An 18,514-nucleotide genomic window follows, 5' to 3' on the forward strand; every position below is an offset into this window, starting at 1 on the left:
CATCCCCTAGTCAGATGAATCCAGATTTCTGTTGCACCATGCTGATGGAAATTTTGCACAAGCAGCATGAACCGATGACCCCTTCCTGTCAGGATGGTGGAGATGGAGCAATGGTGCCTGTAAGGTTTTCCTTGGCACAACCTCTGAATGTTTGATTCTGAAGACCAAAGAAGGTCCAACGTCCAACTAGATGGGGGTCACTAATAAAGTGGCCACACTGACACCAACATGCACTAAAAAAATAATACACTACAGTATACAGTAATACACTATATTATACTGGCTGCCGCTGCTGGTGTGTGCTGATGACATGCAGCAGTGACAGACTGTTAGCTTCTCACCTCTAATTAATGGAGAAATAAGATATTAAATGTTAACATCTCACCCGACGCCTTTAAACATCTACAGCCGCTTCACAATCTGCATCCATTTTCTATTCTTGAACGTGCGGGAAAAAAACATCCGTCACATTGGTTCTCACGGTGACGCGTTATCCACTGACACAGACTAAGCAGATAATTAGGAGCTTGGATAATATATATAATCCACCTGTGTTGGCGGTGAACCGCTGGACGCCCTGCTGAGCCACCCTCATCTGTATTCATGCCGTCCTGCCAGGCCAGTGTACGGCATAAGACATTGAAAGATCTGACAACTGGAACGTGAAATCAGTAATAACATCAACACTTGGGTTATAGTTGTGGAGGTAATTTAACACTATGCAACCTCTTGGGCAGGGGTGGGATTAGAGAAAAGCAGGGGCGGGCACAAGGGAGGGCTCAAAAGCAAAATGCAAATGAGGCTCCTTCTGACTTTTCTTTGACAAAACAGTCTGCATCACTGGTTGTGGGAAAGACTCACAGTAGAAAGTCAGTTAAACACCTCATTCCTTTTCACTGTGGAACTAGACATCTGTTTGTTGTCAGTGGATGGAACCATTCTTCTATACATTCATTAGGTCTGTGCAGAACCCATACTTCTCACAGCTGAAGGTTGGCTACAGTTGTATCCAGTCTAGTTCATCCTCCTTGAGTCAAACAATCTAGACTATACTTTGTGTTGAATTCTTCACTATTTTTCAAGATCCCAGCTTGCTGTCAGTGGATGAAACCATTGTTCTAACAGTTATTAGAGCCATGCAGCCCTAATACCTCTCACAGTTGAGGGTTTGCTACAGTTGTATCCACCCTAGTCAATCTTCTTTGAGCAGCACTGTGTCTTAATTGTAACTGTTTTTGCCTTTTGTCTGATTTAACCTAATTATTTCAATTATTCACTGTTTACGAAATCTCTGCTTGCTGTCAGTAAATAAAAGCAATTATTGCTTAACCCCTTCCTGTCCCATGATGTACATGTACAGCGCAAAATGCTATCCACAGTGAGATTCGACCATAGCTGACAGTCAATGTCCTGCTGCAATGACTGGGATAAGAGATAAAGGCAAGGATCAGAGTGAACCTCTTAAATGCCGTCATCAACATAGAAAAATGTAAGCAGTTGATAGAGATATTCAGCTCCCTCTGTGATGTCATCGGACTCCAGACTTCGAGGTGCACAGCATCAATAGGTTGCCATGACAACGGGTGGCCTGACCTTGGCCTCTGGGTCTGCGAAGACTTCTAATGGCAAAAATTGTATACTGCAGTGTATCAGCTGAGCTGGTTATAGGTCCCCAACAGGGATACAGAAAATGTTTTTTAAAAAAGTAAAACAAGAGATATCCAGGTAAAATAAAAATAAACAAATCTTTTTTGTAACATTTTCTATTTTTGTTTTTGCAAGAAATAAGTAAAAATATATGTTTGGTATTGCTGCCTCCATAATGATCCTTCTAATAAACTGAACATATGTTTTGTCCCACACAGCAATCACTGTTAAAAGAAAAAAAAGTCTAAATGCTTTTTTGTTAATTTTGCTTCTAAAAAAACACATTGCTGCCAACACAAGACAAGTGCATTGTAACACGTCCCTAATATATATAGCGGGGTGTGATGATGCAACTTTCAGAAAATTAAAATACATGGACTCAACTCTTTTGTTCAAGAAGATCATTGAAACAAGAATCGGACTAATGTCCTATTTTATCACTTTAATAAAAACAGCCAATATAATGTGTTTCAGGGACAAAGCCCCTTCCTCAGAAATGGCTGCATAAAGTGCTGCACTGTGGAAAAGAACGATATCGCCATATGTTCTGAACGTACCCCTAGTGGGGGTGACCAACACAGGGGTGCAACGATGGTGCCAGCTTTCTCTTGATGATGGACAATTAAACTGCTGGTGCTTGTCGAATGATCAGACGCTCTTCTCTACTGGTGGTCTGTCAGGGGTCCTGAGTCCAGGTCACCTTGTGTGCCCTCACACATCCACTGGTTCCAACACCTCCTAACAGTCTGGTCAGATGCTCCTCTCTACTGGTGGTCTGTAGGGGGTATCCTGAGCCAAGTCACCTTGTGTGCCCTCACACATCCACTGGTCCCAACACCTCCTAACAGTCTGGTCAGATGCTCCAATCTATTGGTGGTCTGTCGGGGGTCCCGAGCTCAGTCACCTTGTGTGCCCTCACACATCCACTGGTCTCAACACCTCCTAGCAGTCTGGTCAGATGCTCCTCTCTACTGGTGGTCTGTCGGGTGTCCTAAGCCCAATCACCTTGTGCGTCCTCACACATCCACTGGTCCCAACACCCCCTAACAGTCTGGTCAGATGCTCCTCTCTACTGGTGGTCTGTCGGGGGCCCCGAGCTCAGTGACCTTGTGTGCCCTCACACATCCACTGGTCCCAACACCTCCTAACAATCTGGTCAGAATGGCCGAAGAGGAACAATTTTTCGATACAACCATCCAGCTTCTCACATCCCAATAATGCGCCCCTCTCAGACTCTGGTAACGGGGTGGAATCTCTTCTCTGCGTTGTAAAGGTGTCCAATGGACAACAAGCTCTACCCAAGCGGAAGAAGAGGTCACTACACACAAGGAGCCTCTGAAAGCCTCTTATAGGCCAAGGGGGGGAACCACTATTAAGGCCTCAGGTGACAAGACCGTTCATCTAATCACCACAACTCTAATAATTTACATATCTATCTATCGATCTATTTATCAGTACGTAAACCTACCACAAAGGCTTACCAGTAAAAACTACAGCTTGCCACAAAAAGAACGAACCCTCATATGGCTGTTTATGGAAAATAAAAAAAGTGACTTTTGAAGTGTGGAGATAAAAATCCCCAAAAACGTTGCGTCTTTTAATAAAAAACTAGGATGACAAAAGCTGAAAATTCCATCTGGACTTCTTCCTGACACAGTTGCTGGGAATGTTACATAGTATCAGACTATAATAATGTATCTCATCGTAAGACACAAGCTGGAGCTAAGTCCTCGCACACCAAAGGAAGGATTCCACTGTTCTTGCACTCCAGAAACAGCTATCCCTTTAAGAGAAAAGTTATCTAGAACAGCAGAAGCTCCTGTAAAACTTTATGGAGGGGAATGGTTATAGCGTATAGTATCTTCATTCAGAGGATGCAATAGCCCTAATCTGCGGAATACACGTATTCGGTTTCCCCTCTGGCTGCAGCATTCGGCTGTCTATGGCCCCTGCAATGATCTGCAGTCAATATCAACGTGATTAGTCTTATATTTCAGAAACATAATCGGAATCTTATCCTAATCTGATGGAGCAGCTCCAGTCATTAAGGCAGGCGTCTCCTCCTCGGACTGTATTCTGTTTGACGCTTTACATTGGCTCCAAGTCGGCTTTCCTCCTGGGCAGCTTATCTGTAAAGAGAACTGTCTGGGAAACGCCTGGAGGCGATGAAAGCCTCGGCATGTTACACATGAAGCAGCGCTTGGCTAATGAGAAGTCGCACTTATTTGGGAGTTCTCAAAGTTTTCTTCTTGCTGCTTACAAGTTTGGCACGATGGAAAGTTGTGAGCGGCAATTAAAGGTCTCATTTACGACTGTTTATTTTATTTAAAATTTTATGTCCACAAAAATGAAAAACGCGATGGAATTGGACTTTGATGTGCAATTATCATTATATCAAACCTCATTAGGAGGCGATTAGCTTTCACAAAATGTATCATTTGTTTAATGAGTTTAAGGGCCTCGGGGCCCCGGTTTATTGCATCTGATGCTGCAGTTATTATAGTAATGAGCTGCATCTCTGCCGGATACAATACAAAATAAGATAAATATTGAACGTGTCTACTGATCGCTAGACAATGTCCAACCCGTCTACAGAGCAGTCTACACTATGGCTGCATTTCACTAGAACAGCATTAGAGATATGACATGTCATTAACACAATGAGAGATATCGGAAGATAATAATGGGAGCAGCCATTTGTGACCCCCTATCAATTCCTAGAATGCAGAAGTCCATGGATTTAAAGTAAAGCCATGCAAAAACTCTTCTGTACATACCATAGGGGCAGACCATGCAGCTATTATGGTGCCTTTAGAGAGAGCAGTCTGGTCCTGGTTGGTTCGATCAGGACAGAAATGGCCCAAAGGTCATGAAAAATCTAGTATATTGTCCTGTTTGACATGGCATAGCTAGGCACACCAATGGAGAGTTGAGTTTCCTCTCTTTGGCTCCCTTCTCTACTGTATACGCCACTTCTCTTTTGAGACTCTGTAACTCTTAGCCTGGTACAATTATGGCAAAAAAGTCATCTTTATGATGCATGTATTTACATCTCTGACTTAATATCCCGATAATTCGCCACACATATTCTCCCGTCCTTGCAAGACCCCTCTTGTGTCCTATTGTGAGCCCCTCACCTAATCGTCTCCGGGATTTCTCCCATATGTCACTTTTAACTCGCAACCTGTGCATCCCTATAGTTACACCTATAGGTATCTACAAGATGCTGATTATAAATAAAAATGATGTAAGATAGACATGTCCACCCAATAAAAGGTTCATGGAGAGCCAAAACCTAGTGCCATTATGGCTTAGACAAAGACTCATTGACACCCCACTGGCTGTCTTAGGATGCATTCGCCCTTGCAAATCTGTGGCAAATACATGTCAAAATCCACATGTAAGACATGAAGGTTTTGGTGCAGATTTGTTTATGGAGGTTTTTCCGCCAAACATGAAAGCACCCTTATAGCAATTCCTATTTCTAAATTTCTAGGGGTCAGAAAAATGTTGATACATAAGCCCTCTCTGAGTTTTTTGGCCCCTGAATTTAAAGAGGATGGTCCTACCAATTACCTTAAAGGCTCTTATGAGCAAGTATGCAAAAAGGGCATAGAGTCCCAAAAGATTTTTCTCTATGGATTATGATGTAAGTACAAAGAAAACATCAGATATGATCAATAGAATCACAAGTGATGCCAGTTGACATTAGGCTGATGAGATCACTTACTTCTACTAAATCATGACATCACTGCTCTTCAATTCACATATTACTCATGTATTTGCGACAATTCCTAAATGCTTACAAACATTACTGGCAATTACTTACAAACCAATTCGATTCTTATGACGTCTTTGACACCAAGGTTTTCCAGGAAGACTCCAGATGAGTTTGTGGTCTTGAAAAAAAATGAGATGTCGATACTGAAATCTGAATGGAAGGTGGGAAAATAGAGGTATGACGTCTTGGAAGTGAAAGAGGCCGAATTCCAAAAGCTTCCTGGAAAATGATCGATAGGTTAAATCCATAATATGTTCACTGCTCAGAATATACAGGAAAATACACAAAGACAACTTGTACTCACTGTCACCATAACAGCGCAGAGCTCCCACCCTCCAGGCTGCTTCAGATCCTGATCGGTTTGTGTCAGTGATTACAATCTGAGAGACCGGTAAGTGGTCTTTAAAGGTAAGGAATCCTATATCATTTGTCCTGTGTGATACAATACAAGGAGGGGAAGAAAGAAGAGGAAAGAAAAAGGAGTAAGGAGGAGGAGCATGATAAGGAAGGAGGAAGAGGAAGAAGAAGAGGAGGTAAAGGGGAGAAAGAAGAGGAAGAAAAAGGAGGAAGGAGCAGGAGCATGATGAGGAAGGAGGAAGAGGAAGAAGAAGAGGAGGGAAAGGGAAGGAAGAAGACGAAGAAAAAGGAGGAAGGGGGAGGAGCATGATAAGCAAGGAGAAAGAGGAAGAAGAAGAGGAGGGAAAGAGGAGGAAGAAAAAGAGAAAGAAGGAGAAAGAAAGAACAAGGGGGAAAAGGAGAAAGGATGGAGCAAGAAAGAATGGCAAGACCAGAAGAACAAGCAGATAAAAAGTGAAGAATAAAGAAGCAATTGAAGAGGAAGCAACAAAAGAGAAAAATGATAAACGATGGAAGAATAAAGATGAAGGATTAGGAGGGGAAGATTATATGGAGGAGGAAATTAAAGTAGAATGTATATATATTGGGAAAAAAAGGAGAAGGGAAGTAGAAGAAGTTTGAAAAAATGACATGAGAAAAAGATCAAAAGAGTCAAGAGGATAGAAAAAGAGGAACCGGAAAAGGAAGGTAGAAAATAAAGAAGGGGAAAGAGGTGATGGAGAAGAATTAAGAAGATAGGAAATAGAAAGAATAAGAAGAGTAGCATTGAGAAAGTAAAGATGAAGCAGAAGAATTGGAGAAGAAATGAACAGAAAGAATAAAAAAGGGAAAAAGAAGAAAAAGTTGAAAAATAAGATGGCGATGGAAGAAAAGGGAAAGAGGCAAGGAAGGAAGGAAAAGGGAAAAAGGAGAAGGGAAAGAGGAGCAGAAGGAGAAGCCTTGGTCATTACAGATATTTTATGGTTCATGTTTATAGAACAGTTTGGACAACTCTAACAAAAATGCAAAATAGATGAAAATGTAGGATATGACTATTTTCTGAAGACGTAGCAAGCCAAGTTTGCCATTTGCCATATCTCCTGGCAATATCCTACTCTACTACTTTTTCTAAGACAATGTAGGCCCAAAGTGTTAAATTACACATTCGGCGCTGCCAGATGTGCGGTTCAAACGTAAACAGGTAGCTCTGCAGCGAGGGTTTTGCTCCCAAGAGCTTACAGTTAAATAACTCCATTTTATTTCCCATCTCTGCTTTTATATAAGAGCATTCCAAGCAGCTCAGCATGTGATTGATAACACCAGGGGATTTACTGGAGACTTTGATGCAAAATTACAGACAAAATAAGCAACTTCTAAGGAGAAATACAGAATGTGGTGCACATCCGATGAGAAGTAAAGCCAAGGAAAACGGAGAGCAGAAGGTGCGGCAGACTGGAGGAGACGCCTCCGAGGCTCTTCTTGCACGATGCATCTCCTTACTCCTTATTTTCTTCATTTGTTTCTTTTGTCTGTTCACAGAAAGATTTTTCCATATTTATCACATTCGGGACCGGAGCACAAAGATCTTGTGTTATGTTAAATGCAGCTGATACGATGAATAAAACAAGATGAGAACTTTATTTTTGCCTTTTCATGGTTTATTCATGGAAATCATCATGAAGCAGAATTATAGGCTTTTTTTGTTTTTACTTCTTTCTTTATGAACAGTGCGCTGAAATTTCTATACCAAATACTGTACATGCAATTTACTATATTCTTCCATGAACAGCTGTATGACCCCTGCTGGACAGGAGGGATACACTAGCACAACTACACAATAGGCAATTAGGATCTTTGTTCATAGCAAGAAATAGTGCACTGTCCCTTTAACTTTGTATTAACCCAAGTTATATCAGAATAAGTGACTGACCCTAAAAGTTCATGGAGCCATGTGGTCTGGTATAGTTGAAATGTCAGAATATGGAACCGTTGAAGATCTTCATGTCTTTCGATATAAAGGTGATTTTATTGTGTAGCAGTGGCATCATCGGATGAGGGGAGCCAGGAATATGTGTCACGGGTCTTCAAATGCCACTGTACATGGATGCAATGTAATGTTGGCTAGCAGGGGAGCAGTTGAAACCACTAATGGTCATAGCAGCATTACTGTCTCTTTAAAATACAGTAACAGCTTTGGAAAATGGAGGGGGGGGGGGGGGGGGCATTTTTTCCTTAAAATTTACTTGACTTTTCAGATAACTTTTCAGAATGAACTAATATGTGTGTTTGTACATGAGGGATAACATTATTTCCCTTAGTAGGGTGTACGACTGATTCTACATTTCCTCAGAACGGGTGAGAGGAGCCTCTACTGTGCTATGTATACTGTGTTCTATAGACTGTACACAGAGACCTACAGAGATCCCGCTTTCCAACTGTCTGTAACACGCACACATAAGCTTATCATGTAGGAGTGAACAGCAAGATCTAGCAATGTACATGTGTATGAACAGCAGCAGATATTTCAGCATTTGTTCTGGCATTCACATCTGTGTGTTTCTCTACCTTCCCTCTCTTCCCTGTTTTCTACATACAGTTCAAGGAGCAGGAGGACTCATCCCCCTGCTCTACCCTCCTAGTATCCAATGTCAATCATATGAGTTAGCAGACAGAGGAAAGCAAGCTGCTGAGAAGTGGGACAGCACTTGAGAGGGATTTTTCAGCACAAAAACATTATTTTAGGTAAATAAAGTAAATGGTAGTTTTGCTAATTAGCACACTGGCTCTTATAAAGATGCAATTACAATACATTTTTGAGATTGACTTTTAGAAAACTGCACTTGAGGCAAAATATATATATTCCATTCTTCTTCCACACCAAACCCCTCAAATTAAAAAATAAAGGGAACCCTAAGACCTGCAAAAGTGGGAGTGAAGCCATGTCTGAGTTTTCCTGCTTTGAAGCAGTGGACAGTCCATCAGCTGATTGCCGGGTGTCCTGAGCGGTGGATACCCAGTCATCAACTATTGACCTATTCTTAATATTTGCCCTAAAAAACATTAAGCCTCACCCCTCAACATTTCTCCATTGAAAATGGAACAGAGCGGCAGTAGATTAACCCCTATTCTTCAGGAATATGCAGAAAATCCTGCAAAATCAGTACATTCATAAAAAAATGCTATCATAGCACGGGCATAACCACAATTAAAAAACATGAAGCATGTAACAGGTATACTCACCGGGAAGCCCTACAGAACAAGCAGTATGTAAAAGGTACAATGGGACCACTTCAGCCTTTCCCCAACTGGGAATGCCTAGGACCGGGTCCAGATAGTTGATCGAAGAGTTTTGCCAAAAAAAAGAGAAATGGTGCTGCTGTCCATGAGGATCAGAGCCAGGATATATTGAGAAGAACAATTATCAAACTACATGTTACAGAGCCAAACCGACTCTTTTATCAGCATTGACAATGAGGCCTAATGAAGGAGTCAGTTTGGCTCTGTAACACGCAGCATATCTGCTCAATATAACCTGGCTCTACTCTGCATGGACAGCAGCGCCGTTCCTCTTTTTTTTGGCAATACTCTCAGATCAGAAAAACCTGCAGGCTGACAATCAGTGGGGATGAGATTGTCTCCTGATTACTTGTATCATTCATTTCCAAGTTGTATTGTCCCTTTAACAAAACTGCAGTAAAATCCAAGTAACAGCAGATATTTTGCTATGATTTTTGGAACTATATGATCGCACCTCAAACATCATCCCTACTGAAGCTGCTTGGTCTAAATGCTCCTATGAGTTGCTGGAACTTCAAGTACAACTTCACAGTGTACTTATGAACTAAGAAAACTTCCTCGAGGAAACTCAGTCCTGCCATCGCTGCCCTCTCAATTCCCCGAGGTTCATGGCTTTAGCTGAAAAAAATGTTATTTCTGCTATTTTGCTTTGGTATTATAGCAATCCCTGTAAGAGCGGCCATAAAATCCCACACACGTCCACGCTGCCCTCAAGTCTTCCAGTCAGCGGGCAAACTACATATTTCACATCTCAGCATGGCACAAAATCTAAAAGACATTTTAAATCAGGAGGTCAAATGGAGCAAATTCAGCCGCCGCCTCTGAGCAAACATGAAGCTTGTTTCTTTGCAAAAGGAAAATATCGCTTCTGTTTGTTATTAAGACATACGAGGAAAGTCCCAGACAGGGGAAGGATCTTAATGTCACTCGAATTCTGCAAAATACATCTCCCTGTTTACATGCAGAAGCTAAAATCCAGTAGAGACCTTAATCTTCTCACAGCTGAGTGTTTACCTCAATTGTATCCAATCTAACCAAATCATCTGAGAGCTAAACAGACTGATACAATGTATCCATGCAGGTAAAGTGCTACAAACTAGCAGGGAGATCTGTGCTGTTAATGTACTTAGCTCACCGAGAATTGTCTAGACTGGATAGAACTGTAACTAGGTCCGGCTCATCCAATGGGAAACATTTATAAAAATACTAAACTTTAATTTGACATTCTTCTAGAAAAATATCAAGTTCTTGCAGATCAGAAATGACCATAAAAGCATGAAAAAAATGCTGTAAACCTACTGACTGGTCTCTGGCTCCATCCAGGGCTTAGTCACACGGGCGTATGTCGGCTGGCGTTTTCATAACAGGCCGATATACGCTACCATCTGATGCACGGGCTCGGCATATATACTGTTGGGAGGGGGGAGATAGCTCTGCTAAGCTGTCTCCCCCTTCCCTCCCCCCTCACCGACTCTCTGCAAGGGGAGGAGGCGGGCTGGGGCGGGGGCTAGTGTGCTAAGCGTCCGCCCCCTCTCCGCCCATTGCCACTATTTGCAATGGGAGGTGGCGGGATGAGGCAGAGCTTAGCTCCACCCCCGGCCCACCTCTTCCCATTGTAAACAGCGACAAGGGGCGGAAAGGAGAAGAGAAGTGGGAGGGAGTTTAGCAGTCATGCTGCTAAACTCCCTCCTACCTTCCTTATCCAGCCGCTGTCAATGGCTCCCATAGGAGTCTATGGCAGCGGCCATAGTCTAGCCAGGAACATAGTTCCAGGACTATCTTTACTGCCCAGCATAAAAGCGCCCGGTCGGTGGGAATATGCCTGTGTGATCTGATGCATTAGAATCCAATGCATCAGATGGTAATGGATATCGGCCGGCCATGAAAACGGCGGCTGATATACACTCGTGTGAAAAAGCCCTGAGCCGATCTCACACGGGCGGATTCCTATTGCGGAATCCATTATCTGCATCCGCGCAGATGATCTGCAGCAAAATGAACACATTGAGAAGCATGTAAAATCACAGCATGCTCTATTTTGCTGCGGACGCCGCATTTGTGGCCTCCATTGAAGTCAATGGAGACTGTCCGGCCTGCGGCCCATGCACAATTGACATTGCATATGAGTCGTGGGTACCCATGTCATCGCTAAGCAATGGCGTGCGAAATGCAAAATTCAAATAAAAAACTGTACTGCGCATGACTGAACCGGAAAATTCAGGTATGCTGGCTCACATCTGGAATCCACTGCGGACTTTCCAAATGCAGAATGCGTATTACGCTTATGGCTATGTGAGCCCAGCCTTAGGGCTTATTCACACGAGTGTATATTGGCAGCCGTTTTCACATCTGTCCGATATACGCTACTATATGATGCATTGGATTCCAATGCATCCGATCATACAGGCGTATTTCCGCAGCATAAAAGTGCCTGGCTGGGCGCTTTTATGCCGGGCTGGAAAGATAGTCCTGGAACTATCTTCCTGGCCGGACTACTGCCGCTGCTATAGACTCCTATAGGAGCCAATGACAGCGGCTGGAAAAGGGAGGTGGGAGGGAGTTTAGCAGTGTGACTGCTAAACTCTTTTCCCCCTTCTCTTCTCCTCTCCACCCCTTGCCGCTGTTTGCAATGGAGGGGCAGGGCGGGGGCACAGCTACAATCTGCCCCGCCCCCTCTTATTCCAAACAGCGGCAAGGGGCGGGGAGAGGGCGGGAGCCCAGCACACTAGCTCCCACTCCTTTGCAGAGAGTCGGAGAGGGGGAGGTAAGGGGGAGACAGCTTAGCAGAGCTTATCTGTCTCCCCTACTCGACAGCATATAAGCCAAGCCAGTGCATCAATGGCTGTGAAAACGCCAGCTGATATACACTTGTGTGCATAAGTCCTAATGGTGATTCATAAAAAAAAAATAATAATCTGAATTTTCGTACACTTTTCATCTAAGGCCTCATTCACACAAGAGTGGTTTTAGTGCAGAACAGGCACATGAAAAGATTGCGTCTAATAGAACCAATAGTTTCCTCTAGAAGCGTTCAGATGAAGGAATGTTAGACGTGCAAAAAGCAAAGATAGAACATAAATGTACAAAGCCCGCATCTAAGGTCCGTGCTGCGAGAAAAGATAGGACCTGAGCCATCTTTGGCGCGGGCTGTGCAGGAGTTTCCATAGACTCCTATGGGAGCTGGATAACACGCACCGCGCACCTCTGATCGTGGGAATGGGCAATTTCACTGCTAATTAATCTCGAGACTTAATAGCTGGAAGTCGCCCGTTCACGCTATTTCTTTTGCAGTATAGCCAAGATCTTTTCCTACACTCCGCTAGATCCTCCCGTGTGAACGAGGCTTAACTTTTCCTAGTTTTCAGGAATCATCCGAAAATGTTTTCCCTGAGCCGGTTCTGCTATAAATCCCCATTACATGGTGCTGCCCTAAATACAGAGCGAAACCTTGTCAACTCCCGCTGTAATCTGTGTTCTTAATGCCGCAGAATCGCTGGCAGCTATTTTTCACTTCTAATTTGTATTTACGGGGAGAATGTTATCCTGCAAGATAAATCTATTCATTATCAGGGGATGGAAAGTTACTGAGCATCCAAATACAGTACAGGGGCTCTATAGATCCTGCCTGCTAAATAATAACCCCCCTCCGGAGACAGGCACCGGAGCAGCAGCTCAGTACTGTACTCTGCCCCCGGGGGGCGCGCACCGGGCGCTGGGGTTTAATCAGTAATAAATATTGATGTCTGACATTGATTTTTCCTATTTAATTCAGACTCTCGGCTCACAATTAATTAATATTTCATTCTTCGGCTTTTTGTTACAATACATTACAGAAAGCAGAAATCTGGCAGCAGCGCGGTCCGTCCAGCGTATACAGCATTGTCTATGGAGAGTCACAATGGGGTTTAAACAGTGAGGAGTCTGGGGATTTTAAAGGGGCTGTTCCCAAATTTTAAATTATCCCCTATCCATACCATAGGGAGTAACTTTGTAATCAGTGGGGGTGTCACGGCTGAGCCCCCCACTGATTCCGATCCTGAGAATGAAGGGGTAACCGTGTCCCCCTATGCTTGTTTCTGTGGGGGTCACTTCTCTAATCCAGACTGATGTCACGTCGAATGGAGCGATGGCTAAACAGGCGCCGCTGATCCAGATGGAGCGCTTGTAACTCAGCTATATCCAGCAGTCCCATTGAGAGTGACTCGAGTGGTACCATGCATTAGTGACCGTCACTCCATTCAGTCTCCTTGGAGTGAGGAGCGCAGTAAGCCTGCAGTGAAGACTAGGGGATTATGAGACCCCTGTTCTCGGGATCAGTGGGGCTCCACTGATTATAAAGCTATTCCCTATTAGAGATGAGCGAGCATACTCGTCCGAGCTTGATGCTCGTTCGAGTATTAGGGTGCTCGAGATGCTTGTTACTGGAGACGAGCACCACGTGGAGCTCGTCTCGATTAAACGAGCACTGACCATTGAATTCAATGGAGCCGGTAATACAGCCGGCTCCATTGAAAGCAATGGGCTGCCGGCGAGCGCGGGATGAATTTTCGGGAAGGGCTTAAAAATATAAGCCCTTGCCTGAAAATCATCCTAAAATGTGTAAAAATAAAAAAATAAAAATATGTCAGCATAAAGATCGTTCTCCTCTTCTATAGCTGTAACAGCTGTGGCAGAGAAGAACGATGTTAGCCCATTGAATTCAATGGAGCCGGCAATACAGCGGAAAGGTGAGTATAATTTTTATTTTTTATTTTTACACATTTTTGGATGATTTTCAGCTAAGGGCTTATATTTTTAAGCCCTTCCCGAAAATTCATCCCGCGCTCGCCGGCAGCCCATTGCTTTCAGCTCTGTTACAGCTGTGGCAGAGGAGAACGATCGTTATGCTGGCAGTGGGGGGGGGGGGGGGGGGGGGGTCTTACTCTTACCACTATTGTGGCTTAATAGTGAGACCTCGGAGCCCGAAATGCAGCACTGCATGTTGCTCCTCGCCTGCCCTACCCATTTTTGTGTTTTTTACATGACTTTGGTGATTTGCTAAGATTTTCACAAATGAAAACCTTAGCGGAGCACCAGTCATATACAAAAATGCTCGAGTCGCCCATTGACTTCAATGGGGTTTGTTACTCGAAACGAACTCTCGAGCATCACTGAAAGTTCGACTCGAGTAACGAGCACTTGAGCATTTTGGTGCTCGCTCATCTCTATTCCCTATCCAATGGATAGGGGATAAGTTTACATTTTGGGAAAAGCCCTTTAAGTTGCCCATTGTCTATGGTTATGATGTTAAAGGGGTTGTCCCATTTCTTATATTGATGCCCTATCCTCTATTGATCAATGAGATCCCATGTCCCCAGACTCTGGCCAAACAGCTGTTCTCCCAGGCCAGTGTTCTAATGTACAAAGATGGTTTGTTGCCAACTGTAGACAGTGCTATGCATTGTGCAGTGGCTGGGCACGGTACTGTAGGTAGAATCCCACTAAAGTGAATACTGCAAATATACCAAGCTGCCTGTTACCGGGAACAAAGCAGCTCTACAAAAGAAAACATTAGCCTCGGCGATCAGTTATTGATGACCTCTCCTATGGATCAATCTTAGAAGTGGGACAATCCCTTTCACCCATTCCAGGATCTACATGTACGACATGTAGATGGTGCAGACTCTGGAGCTCAACCTGTCCCATACACAGCGGGATTCAGCTGTACCTGCCTGCTGAGGTCCTGCTGCAATGGCGGGGATGGTGTAGATCCTCTGATCCCCACTGTTAACCACTTACATGCTGTGATCAATATCTCTCCCTCTGTGATGTAATTGGTCCTCCGCAATCCAATTGTGGAGACCTATTGGTTTGCCATGGCAACTGGATGCCTGACAATGGCCTCTGGGTCTGCAATGCTTTGTAATGACAAAGAATACAGCTAATACACTGCAGTACAGAGGTACTGCAGTGTATTATGTGAGTGATCATAAAATTGCAGGTTCAAGTCCCCTTCTTAAAAAAAAAAAAAAAATACACATGATCATAAAAGTCATTTAAAAATGCAATAAAAATGATCATAATCACTTTAACCCGCAATCATAAGAACTCGCTTCGTAGACAGTGGAAATTTGAGATCCATCCTAAAACTGAACCAGCATAAATGATTACAGCTTTGTTAGTGATTGGAGTATAAGACATGCTACAATTCTAGAGCAGCGATGCATAGTAGATTGTATACTGTACATATTACTGGACATTCATTCACTATTCAGTGTCTGGTGTAAAACTGACAATGCTAATCAGCAGAGCATTCTTAGTACAGACACTGAACCAGCAGGGGATCTGAGAGATTGGAAGCTAGAGAGTAATTGCAGTTTTAAAAAAGTTATGACATGTCAAAGGTTTTGATCAGTGGAGGTGCCGCTGCTGAGACCCTGCTGATCGCTGATGTGAAGGGGCTGCAGGGCTCACCCCAGCGCTGTATCTCTATGCCTGTCATTGCTGCCTGTCAGCTGCTCTCAGCAGTTGAATCTGTCTTCAGCTGCCAAGAAGAGCCAAAGGCAGCAAAGACGGTCAAAGGGACACAGTGCTTGGGTGAGCCCTGCAGCCCCTGCATTTGAATGATCAGCGGGGGTCTTAGTGCTCGGACCCTCACCGATCAAAACTTTTGACAATTCGTTCTGACATATCAAAAGGTTTTAGAAACTGCAGTTACTCTAATGCTAAAAACATAAATGTGATAGAAGCTTTGTAAAGGCGTATTCCCTAGATACACTTCTATTACCTATATCCATAGGCTAGGTGATAAAACTCTGATCAGTGAAGGTTTTATGCTGAAATTTCCACCAATCCTAAGAAGGGGGTCCAGTGTCCCCCTTCACTTGTCACTGCAGGGTCGCTTCTCCCATCAGAATGAATGAGGGCTCAGTCACACGGGCACATTGGCGCCCGTGCTACTGCAGGATGAAGACAGCCGTAGCTCAAGACGGACGTCTCTCTGCAGCGCCGGGAGAAAGAACATGTGACCGGCTTCATTGCCGATCATGTGTACTTTCTTCAACGCTGCAGAGAGACGACCGTCTTCGGGTACGGCCGTCTTCATCCTGCAGGAAGGGCTCAGTAACATGGGCGCATAGGCGCCTGAGTACGGGTGCCGATGTGCCCGTGTGACTGAGCCCTGAAGATAAAACACTGATTTCAATGGTTTAGTTTTCATTAGCGATATTCTCGGGCGTTAATAGTACGGGCGAGAACAGATAGGACTTGCCCTATTATTTTCGCACGTACTTAATACTGCAATACTTATTTTCTTACTCTTTTTTTCAAACTCGCTTGTTCTGACGTGGAGTTTGAATGTCCCGAAGAAAAAAAAAATCCTGGTTCATGCGCAACTATGCTTTGTAGTGGCAAGCATGTTTGCGCATACACCCATGTGTTTCTGCCCTAACATACATGGGCTGGATGTATGCAGCATATGTGAATCCACATCCTACAATGCTGGTCTTCCGGCATGCTTAGCTCGAACACCGAATAAGCTGAACTCAGACCAGAATACATATGCAAGCAGCTTTGGTAGTGACTGGAGTAGGAAACATGATGTAACTCAAGAACAGCAAAATACAGGAAATTCAAAGTAGTATCTCTAACAGCTGTGCCAATGAACAACCCCAGCTCTGCTACATCTATATACAAGATATCTAAGTACTACCATTCCTGTGCAGCATATCAGAAGTAGGGGCCTCGGTCTTACCATTCACTCTTGTCAGCATCACAATTGCAGTAGTGCCTCACATCGACGCAGCTTTCCTCTAAGCCACAGGTACACTGCCCGGGTATGGAGCCTCCCCAGTACGTGTGCCTTTCATTGCCTCTTCCGATCCACCAGGTGAAGGGGGCGCCATCTGCAAACACCCAACATAGAACAGTATTACTGAGAGTGCAGATTACAGGAATCCACGTGTAATCACATAATTATCCTATTATCACCATATCTGATATTGCGTGCGCTCATTAATGTCCCCCCCCCCAAAAAAAAAAAAATAATAAAAATCCAGTTTGGACATTTTACATGGTTTAGGAGCTTTAAGGTTATCACATGTCACCATTACACAATTAGGGCTCAGTCAGACAAGGATTTTTTGTGCGCACCTACATGTGCAAAAAAAGAAAAGTGCGGTTATTGGAGCCATTAGTTTCCTATGCAGTGTTCACATGGCCGTTTTTTACAGGTGCAAAATCTTTGCGTGCCTCGGGAAGGTTCATGCTGCGGGTAAAGATTCCCCATAGGGAGTCCCCTCATCACTGAACACTCTGACAGCACTGTCACAGTGTTCAGTGATGATGGGACTCCACGGGGAGAGTAAAGAATCCCCTGCCACAGCTGTCATAACTGTGACAGAGGATCGCAATGAACTCTCATTGCTTTCAATGGGTCATGCACTGCAGCCGCCCCATTGAAAGTAATGGGATGCAGGCAACCACCGCAGTGATTTTCGGGGAAGGACTTTAAATGTAAGCCGTACCCTGAAAATCAAGCTTAGCTGCTGTAAAAGATAAAATATATATATACATCACCTCTACGCTGCTGTTGGGGCTCCGACGCATCTTCTTGCTGGCTCCCCGACACTGTTCTGAAGCACTTTCTCCTGGCTAGGGATTTAAAAAACCCCGCCTCTTGAAAGTGCTGGGTCTGAATGGCTGTGCGCTCAACCAATCACAGGCAGCACTTAGCCATTCATTGAATGATAGCTGAGTGCTGTCTGTTATTGGTCACAGTGCTCAGCCAATCTGAGACAGCGCTCAGCCATTCATTGAATTAAATTTACCAAAAAGGCGGAGGAGTATAGCATCTCGAAAGGAGGTGTGACCCACTTCTAAGAAACTAGTGTAAATTATACAAGTAATGTACGCTAAATCGTATTCAGCATACATTTCCATATGGGCGCACAGAGGAGCCTAGATGCGTGTACTGTATGAAGAGGCCTGCACATTTACATGTATTAGACACGCGCCAGTGAAAATAATATTAAGACCGGTGATTGAAATGCAGGTCTTAAGAAATGTCCCCAATGACTTTAATGGGTGTGACTTCTGTCTGGGTTCTGTCAGTTTCAAACTCGAACAGAACGTGGATGTTAAAATTGCCCTTTTTAATAAACCCTAAGCCTGGGTTCACACAGGGCGGATTTGCCACGGTTTTGCAGTGCGGAATTTCGCCGCGGCAAATAAGCCGCGGCCGCTAATCTCGGGATTAGCCAGCCATGTGGACGAGATTTCTCAGAAATCTTGTCCACACGGGACGGCCAATCCGCTGTGGTAAGTCCGTCTGAAACCGCGGCTGTGGCCGCCGCAGCCGCAGTTTCAAAAGATGCAGCATGTCTATTTATTGTTTACTTCCGTCGCGGCCACGCTCTCCTCTATGGGAAAGCCGGCCGCAATGGAAAAGTGAGCGGCCGGGCCGCTTCAAAGCCG

General features: G+C 44.1%; 1 protein-coding gene across 1 annotated transcript in view; it reads right to left on the minus strand.

Annotated features, from left to right (window-relative positions):
- Window positions 1–18,514, minus strand: part of CNTNAP5 (contactin associated protein family member 5) — a 350,918-nt gene that overhangs the window by 59,625 nt on the left and 272,779 nt on the right. Inside the window, exons 14-16 of the mRNA XM_066577791.1 lie at window positions 16,794–16,944; window positions 5,733–5,860; window positions 5,477–5,647 (exon numbers count right to left, since the gene is read on the minus strand). Coding sequence (XP_066433888.1) covers window positions 5,477–5,647; window positions 5,733–5,860; window positions 16,794–16,944 — 450 coding nt within the window. The remainder of the gene's footprint in view (window positions 1–5,476; window positions 5,648–5,732; window positions 5,861–16,793; window positions 16,945–18,514) is intronic.

The sequence above is a fragment of the Eleutherodactylus coqui genome, chromosome 8 (genome assembly GCF_035609145.1).
Source record: "Eleutherodactylus coqui strain aEleCoq1 chromosome 8, aEleCoq1.hap1, whole genome shotgun sequence".
Classification (NCBI taxonomy): Eukaryota; Metazoa; Chordata; class Amphibia; order Anura; family Eleutherodactylidae; genus Eleutherodactylus; species Eleutherodactylus coqui.